This window comes from Heptranchias perlo, chromosome 27 (assembly GCF_035084215.1).
Source record: "Heptranchias perlo isolate sHepPer1 chromosome 27, sHepPer1.hap1, whole genome shotgun sequence".
Lineage (NCBI taxonomy): Eukaryota > Metazoa > Chordata > Chondrichthyes > Hexanchiformes > Hexanchidae > Heptranchias > Heptranchias perlo.
Genome location: NC_090351.1, coordinates 21,006,881 through 21,016,177, shown reverse-complemented (window position 1 = coordinate 21,016,177; position 9,297 = coordinate 21,006,881). Strand labels below are relative to the sequence as shown.

The 9,297-nt window shown below is 37.6% G+C and overlaps 1 protein-coding gene across 1 annotated transcript; it reads left to right on the top strand.

Moving 5' to 3' along the window:
- Positions 1-1,396: 1,396 nt before the first annotated feature.
- Positions 1,397-5,952, top strand: LOC137344637 (promotilin-like). Its single transcript, XM_068007762.1, has 4 exons — positions 1,397-1,513; positions 1,751-1,864; positions 4,522-4,630; positions 5,945-5,952. Exons 1-4 carry the CDS (start codon positions 1,397-1,399, stop codon positions 5,950-5,952), a joined length of 348 nt encoding a protein of 115 aa, XP_067863863.1.
- The last annotated feature ends 3,345 nt before the right edge of the window (positions 5,953-9,297 follow it).

Here is a 9,297-nt window from a genome sequence, read left to right as displayed (position 1 = left end):
GAAAACAACCCTGATGTTTGGGTCGTGACTTTAATGCTAATATTATCAAAAAGAATTTTAACCCATAAAAATAATACTGGACAACTGAATAATCTAACAATCAATACACATTAACTGTCATCACATTGTTATGTAACTCTGAAAACAAAACCAACAAGTAATATTTTTCATATTTATTGCATTTCAAGGATGTGTGTTTATAAGAGGTAATTATAGAGAATAGGAAACACCTTTGTTTCTATGAAAACTAAATGTTTTAATGGAAGCTTTTATTGTTTCAGAAGGCAATGCTTTACATTGCTACGGTACAAGGAAGACCCATGCAATGAAAAAATTACCTCTCAAATATATAAAAGCCCAGCAAGCAAGCTAGCTATCTTAAAAGGAGAATTTAACAACAGAGAACTCAACCAGGAACACATCACAACGGTAAATGCTGCACTTAGATAGCAGTACAATATTTTTATAAGGATTTAGAAATTGATTGATGAATGCATTCATGGGGAGTTATAATCAAATCATAAATGTGTGCCTACTTTAACCACAAATGTGGCTGTTCTTTCTTAGGGTGCATTTATACAGCAGCGACCAGTCCTGAAATATCGGTTCTAGCCAAGCTGCAGTCATTTCTACTGCTAAGAAGAGAGCTCTATATGTGCAGGTTACAGGCTTGTGCAGAGCTCCCCATCTGGTCATTCATTTTTAAGTTAATTGGGAGTGTACAATTTTCCTCTGGAGATCCAAGCGATCCTCTGAGCAATTTTTAAACAAAAAAGGAAAGGTAGACTCGACTTGCAATGGAAGGAGGGAGGAAGGGAATGTAAATGCAGAGAAAGGTAAATCCTTTCAAAATGATAGCTTTAAACCTCTGTGTAAAAAGTTGTTTCTAAGGATAAGATTAGGAACTAATCTCACAGGAGGAATAAAGATTGATCTGTTTTTCAGGTCAGAAGCTATTGGCTCCTGTACTTGTAAGAAAAACAATTTGCTGTTAGGGCCGCGGACTGAGTATTACTGTGGACACAGAAATTCAGTTAATTTTGAAACATAACTTATTGAAGTCTTTAGTATAAATGAGTTGTTGTGTTTCTGAACAGTCATTTTTTAAACAAATCCTAGGCCTGTTTGTTTTGTGTCTTTCTAACATTTGCAATTATTCAACCCAACGATATTTGATATTTAAATAAATGTAATGTTGATTTTACAGTATATTAATGGTTTCAAATGAGTACCTAACATCTCCAACTAATTATTCCTGCTACACTGTATGTAAGTCTGGGTGGATGAATGAATACATTATTTATTGCTGTGCTGTATTTTTCATACAGATTGACTGATCTGGCTTAAAGTATTTATTCGTTCCTTAAAAAAAATGTGTTTTGCTTTCAGGTCGAGGATGGTTTCCAAGCGAATAATGATAAGCCTGTTGGTGGTTTGTATTGTGGCAATGCTGGCTGAAGAGACGGAGGGGTTCCTGAGTTTCCTGAGTCCAAGTGATTATCAAAAGAAGCTTGTACGGGAAACACTTATTTTACAGTTTTAACACTTACCTCTTGTGTTGTAAGAAGTGGTTGATTGTGCCATTTGCTCTTTTCAAGTTTGCTCTTCACAACTACTAGAGAAACAAGGGTCACATTATAATAAATTACAATCCAGATATAATCCAATCTTGCTCCAAGAAACTCATATCTGGTTTTGTTAGGATTTATTTAATCGAAATGCCACTAGACAATATCTTCTTGTTTTGAAGGAAAATGACAGAATCAGGATGGGGAGAAAAGTGCCAGTGAACCTCCAACAGAGATCTGAAGAAAGTAGCTTATCCGAAGTGTTGGGTGCTGAGGACATGAAAGAGGTAATGAAGGTATGTAAATAGTTCTTTATACAAACTGCTTCCTCAAACACACATTTACACTGGTAAGAACTTACCGAGGGCACCTGTGACAATGAAGCATTTTCATCTTCTTGTGGCTTGTAGAGGTTTTTTTAATTCATTCACAAGACATAAGGAATTTTAATAAACAGCTGCAGTCAGAATCCATCTCCCACCTGAAATCAATACAAGCGTTGTGAGGACAGTCTAGATTGGTATACTTGCTGAAAGGCTGGAAGGAGGAACCAAGCCACTTTTAAATAATCAAATGCTTTGTGATTTACTCAGTTGTGTGTGACTGTCAGTTATTTTTGAATATATCTGACAGTTATTCAAATCCAGAATGATCTGTCAATTGTTTTTAGGACTATTTAATGAACTGAATTCAGCTGAATGGAGTAAAGTTGAGCTAACTGGAATAGAGTTAAGTTGAGTTGATTGGAAGCTTCAGAGAGGTAGGTTAGACTAGCTAGCTCATGCAGTTAGAAAAGAGTACTCGAAGAAAAAGCTGAATAAATAAAAGCTATCTACAAAAGAATAGCTTAGCATATCGATTATGACTTTTTATTGCTTTTTTTCAATAAGTTGGTTGGTAAAATATTTACTGATCATCAAAAATTCAAAATGAAGTCTGATATTGTAATCTCTGCCACTTTTCAAAGATGGAAGAACATTTCTCTGGAGGCACAGGGTAGATCTAGTAGCTATTTGACAGAAAAGTTTTCTGTTTGTTCTCCCGAGTATGCTATCAGAAACTTACCTAGATAACCATGATATCAGGGCCCGTGAAGATACTCGAAACTGAAGGGAGCTGAAACTCACCCATGAGAGTAATCTAAAATATAGAAGCTGAAGCATCCAAAATAGGAGAAGCAGAAAAAACCCAAAAACCTAACAGTGTTCAAAAATTGAAATTAAAAAATACATCAACCAACACTCAAATAGAACAAAATCCCTGCTGTAATATTCAGAAGAGTAAATTGTGTAACAGTTACTGTAGTTGGCAATTACACAGTTGTTCTATTGATGACTATTATGCAATTATACTAGTGTGAAATATTATATTCCATAAGCATAAAAATGATAGTGAAGGTAGTGGCAGATACTACAGAATAATTCATTACTATTAAAAAAATGCATATAAAAGTTCTTAGGTCTTCATGCTAACCTTGAATCACCTTTTTTAATTTAACGGTTAACAAGTTGATTATTTTTGAATATACTGCACAATAAGTGTAAAATGGCCCCCTCAATAGATTAGCTACTCAGTGGATAAACTGGCTGAGCTAAACAAGACAGATAGGTCCCAGGTTCAATCCCTGTTGTGTGCTGATATCAGCTGGGTGGGAGGTAGGGACACTACAAGTTTTGCACATAATTAATGGCTACTTGGGAGAGGTACCCAGAGGGAGACCAATGCCCAGGGTCTGCACCAATGCCCTCAAGTAAGAAAAAAAATGGAAGGTAGGAATTTATTGAGAAAAGAGAAATAAAATACGTGATTGTGTAACAGAAGTTGATTGCATAACCATTTGACACTTTAACCATCCATATGTAAAAATATACTCTATTGCCCTTCACACAAGAGTAAGGAGACTATACTAGAAATAACCCACCAAACCCATCTAAACATTTGGACAGAGGTGGTATGTGCCTCATCCTATTACTAAGAATCCAAAAGATCAATCTCATTGCCCAATTCGATCACTCAGTGTTGTCAAATTGCTTGGCTGACATCCGATTTTGGAAGAGTCACAATTTCCTCCAGTTAAAAATTGGGAAGACTGAAGCCATTGTCTTCAGCTCCCAATACTAACTCCACACCCTCACCACCAATTCAACACCCTCTCTGGCAACTGTCTCAGGCTGAACCAGACTGTTCATAATCATTCTATTCAACCCAGAGCTGTGCTTCCATCTTCATATCCTCTCCGTCACAAATTCTGCCTACTTCTACCTCCACAACACCATCTGCCTCCCCCCCACCACCTCAGCCCATTTGCTGTTGAAACCCTCATCCATGCATTTGTCACCACAAGTCTTGACTATCCAATGCTCTCTTGGCTGGCCTCCTATCCTCCATCCTCCATAAACTTCAGTTAATTCAAAACTCTGCTGCTTCAATCCTATCCTGAACCATCCCACTCACCCATCACTCCTTTCCTCACTAACCTACATTGGCCACCTGGTCCATTAACATCTCCAATTTAAAATTCTCATCCTCACATTTAATTCTCTTCAAGGCCTTGCCTCTCTCTATGTCTGCTACTATCCGCCCACCTGAACTCTACATTCCTCTGACTCTGGCCTCTTATATAACCCCCTCTCTTTGTCCCAACATTAACAACTGTGCGCTCAGCCACCTAGTCCTTACACGAGAATTCCCTCCCTAAATCCCTGTCCCTTTCCATCTCTCTCTCCTCCTTTAAAATCCACTTTGACTAAGCTTTTGGTCACTGCTCCTAATAACTCCTTTGGCTCGGTGTCCATTTTTGTCTGATTACACATCTGTGAAGCACTGTGGGACATTTTTCTACATTAAAGGCACTACTGCATCTAAATTTAAGTTGCTGTGGTGGCTACTTGTTTGTTCACATGAAACATTTGTACCACATTTTGTAATTTTCTTCTTTATAAATTTTGCACAGCTCTGTGTTCCTTTTGAAATTGGAATCAAGATGAATACCAAACAATATCAGAAGTATGGAGTACTCCTTGGTGAGCTCCTGAATGACATTTTGTCAGAAGGCACAAATGGTAAGATAAATTTTAGTCTTTGAAACTTGGTCTCCAAGAATGTACAGAAAAATAAAACTTGAAACCTTTTAATGATCATGCTATAATATACAGTTCATAATTAAATGGAATTAAATATATGTCTTGGACAGTTATACTTTAAGTCACTTATTTTCAAATAAATTGGTTTAATAAATGTATTTGATTTCAGTTTACACAATTATTGTTGATCTGATCCGGCTTCGAATTTCAGCTTAGTTGAGTAACTAACATCACATAAATGCTAAAGAAGTTTTAAAAAGTTATATGGTTCTTTGTGACTATATATTTAGGTTGTCTAAGTCAGTAGTTGAGCACAACCAACCTCATTCTTCTCCTCCTCACCTACAACTTTGAGGGTTTCTGAGTGTTCCTTGAAATTACTTTCACAACGGCTTTGTGCTTACCTGCACAAATTATAGTAACTCTTAGTGTGTTTTTTTGCTCTATGGACCAATTGGTGTTCACTTCACCATTTTTACAGTAGGTGTAACAATTTTTTGAAGAAAATGATAAATCAACTATTCTATTGTCTTTAAACTCAACATTTATTTAATAAAATATAAATGTATATTTAAAAATATTTGTGGAAAACTCTGAACAAGTTAATCAAAAAAAGTGGCCATCTGAAAACAATGGGGTGTCAAATTTTAACCTGGCTCTTATGCAATCTCCACTCCTATAACGGTCCTTACTGTGCTCTCCAACTACAGGAAAACTATATTTATAATGTTCATGTAAAAGCTGACACACTCTAACATGGGAAATAAAACCTGTCAGAGTGCCAGCTTTTCAGTGATTATCAACATTGTTTAGAATTTTCCCATTATATTAATGAGACTATTTCAAGCAAATGAGTATGAATAAAATGAAAACAAAAAAGCATAAAAAGTTATGACCGTAAAATTATATCATTGGATACAAGCTCAATGTTCAATGCATTCAGCTGAAATTGCTTTTGGTGAAGGAATTAATTCACTTATTATAAACAGATCAACACTGCCATAAAATAGTTTCAGTTGAAGTAAAAAGCAAAATAGAGCAGATGCTGGAAATCTAAGTTTGGATTCTAGTATCCCATGGCGTAATTTCAGGACCAATATATCCTATCAGAAAAGCTACCTTTACCATTAGAAATCTATTAAAGGTAATAATTGTCACCTGTCCTTTTTTCACAAAAAAACTATCTTAAAATCGAACTTTATTTCTAATGCTTTGATATTGTACGAGGATAACATTATTATGTTGAAACATATGTAAACACTGAAAGTAATTTCAATCTTTTCTTTTAAACAGACCAATGATGTCAACAAATCAGACTGGTTAAATGCTCCTGTATAATTCTTAAGTGCTGTGTCTGTACATAAAAAGTTGTGGGAAACTTGTATGTATAGTGACATTTAGTAATTAATAAAGCTATCCTGTAACTATGACTCTGTGTACTGATCCATTACTCTACTTATATATGTTTGATGCAGCATTAATTATAACAATTCTGGAGTAAGTTGTAATGACCTTGAATGCATTGCCTGAAAGGTTGGTGGAAACAGATTCAATAGTAACTTTCAAAAGAGAGTTGGATAAATACTTGAAGGAAAAAAAATTACAGGGATATGGGGAAAGAGTAGGGGAATGGGACTAATTTAGGGAAGGGCAATAAATGCTGGCCTTGCCAGCGACGCCCACATCCTACGAACTAATAAAAAAAATTGGGTAGCTCTTTCAAAGGGCCGGCACAGGCATGATGGGCCAAATGGCCTCCTCCTGTGCTGTACCTACTACGATTCTGATAATAGTGAATTCAAAGTCAAATCAGATACAGAAAGAGAAATATAGAGAGGGAAAGAAATCTTGGATTAAGAGAGATCAAAAAAGAAACAAAGAAAAAGTTTTTTAAAATTAATTTAATTCATTTTTAAAATCTTCAACAATAATTAAAATCTGATGGAATGAGACTCCACACTTGTAATAGGTAATTTTCAGTGCCAGAGAGATTGTTTGGCAGTAATTAACACTTATCATGCTAGTAAAAAAGGTACTTGGACTGAAATGGACAAGCCCTAACTTTTTGTGGCGAGTTTAGTTCATATCTACCATGCAAGTACAGGAACTTCACGCCGTTCAATGCATTTGAATGGTGATTCAGACAGGGAGAAGCCCTTTACGCGAAGCTAACGGCGTAGCATCTCAGACAGCAATTTCCAGATTTTCGCGTTTTACTTTGCATCTGCCCTCGCCTTAAGCTGCAGTGCGATTTATGCATAAATAACAATGAGCGCCATTAGCCTCATCGTAATTTTGACAGGAAAATCTGGGCCATTGTTCCAGTGGCACTAGCAGCCCTCCAATGTCTCACCCATATATCTCTCCACTACCTGTGAGCCCAGACAGTGAGTGTTGCCAGGGTATTCAAATGTGGGGGAAGGGCATCACAGGTGAGCCCAATCCCTCCCCTCCCCCAATATCCAAACACACTCACTTTCCAGCAAGGATCATTGGACAGCAATCAGGAGTCGGAATCCGGTTTGTTTTTCGCCTTCACTAGCCAAGAGACACAGGTGCAAACTGTGCGCCCCTACCGCTGCCTCAGCAGGGACCTGCTAACTCAGCAGAGACAAGTATTGCATCTGGAGTCCTCCTGATTTGAATGCCTCATTATCAAATGAAGCAATGAAGCACTAACCAATCCATCAGAAGAGCTACCGCTTCTTTTAATTTTTTTTTGTAATTATCTTAATTTACAGGGCTCCTCTATTACCTGTAGCAATGTATGAGGTAGATGCATTTAACTAAAGCAAGCCAGTGGATCTGCCCCACGCTTTTGAGATTAGACCATTTTTATTTTTGTGCCTCCCTCTACCAAATAATATCAATAGCATAAATTTTCCATGGCAGTCAAAGCAATGGTGTTTGAATTAAACATAAAAAACAGGTTGTTTCAGGAACCCAAAAACTCAGACATTCATTTTATGCCATAAACAGAAGAATGATGACCTTTTCCCCTCACTGCCACCAACCCTGCACCCCCTCCACCCAAGGTTAAGTGACAGGTATACTCTGGTCATGAGGGTAAATAAACAAGTTAAAGAAATATATATCATAAATTAACAAAATATGTGAGCAAAAAAAACTTTAATTTACATAGCACCTTATCACATTTCTCAGAAACATCCCAAAGTGTTTCACATTCAATTAATTATTATTTTTTGGAGTGCACTTATATAGGCAAACGTGACAACCATTTTGCAAGATCCCATGAACAGCAATTAGATGAATGACTAGTTAATCTGTTTCCAATTATGTTGAATGAGGGAGAAATGTTGGCCAGGACACTGGGGGAACGCTTATGGTCTTCTTTGAGTAGTGCCATGGGATCCTTAACATATACCTAAACAGGCAGATGGAACCCTGGCTTATCTCATCCAAAAATGGCACCTCTGATAATATAGCACTTTCTCAGTATTGCACTGGACTGTCAGTCTGTCCTTACGTACTGAAATCCTTTAATTTACAATCTCTTTGACTCTGAGGTGGGAGTTCTACCAACTGTACCAGGGTGACACTATTTTGCAAAGTTGGTCAATCAGCATCTCACTGAGGGAAGACATAGATGCTTGGATGTAACCCTTTATCAGAATTGGGTTTTTTTGTAAGGAGACACTGGGTTGCTCCAGTGTCATCAACCCAAGTTTTAAAAAAATTAACACAAGTGCCCCCTTATTTTAAGGTGGCTCAAAAAACAAACACCCAAACCATAAAAAAGAGAAAGGAATCTTATCAAATTAAATGATAAAGCAAGGCAAGTTATGTTAAACCTTTATAAAACACTGGTTAGGCCTCAGCTGGAGTATTGTGTGCAATTCTGGACACTGCACTTTAGGAAGGATATCAAGGCCTTAGAGAGGGTGCAGAAGAGATTTACTAGAATGGTGCCAGGGATGAGGGACTTCAGTTATGTGGAGAGACTGGAGAAGTTGGGGTTGTTCTTCTTAGAACAGAGAAGGTTAACGGAAGATTTGATAGAGGTGTTCAAAATCATGAATGGTTTTGATAAGAGTAAACAAGGCGGCAGCAGCAGGAGAAACAATGGCTGAAGGGTCTGTAACCAGAGGACACAGATTTAAGGTGCATGGCAAAAGAGCCAGAGGCAATATGAGGAAACATTTCTATACACAGTGAGTGGTTATGATCTGGAATGCACTCCCTGAAAGGGTGGTGGAATTGGATAAATACTTGAAGGGAAAACAATTACAGGGCTATGAGGGAAGAACAGGGGAATGGGTCCAAATGGACAGCTCTTTCTAAGAGCAGGCACAGGCCGACTGGCCCCCTCCTGTGCTGTACCTACCATGATACTACGAATGTCCCTATCCATTCCAGTCCCAGCGACAAGGTATTTTGTGTATTAGCAGTAATATTTTATAATGGCACCAACCATTTTTAATTCGAAACTTTAAAAATGTTGAAACTTAGAAAACGTGTACATGTGATAATACCACAGTAACCCAGCAGATACTGCCTACCTAGGGGGAGCCGGTTTAAATTCGCGCGCTCCGGCTGTCGTACTTTGCGCGCCATGTGTTCGCGTGGACGCGCTTCGAGCACTCAATGATGTCTAGTGCGCATGCTCCGCACTGCGTGTTGCAGCA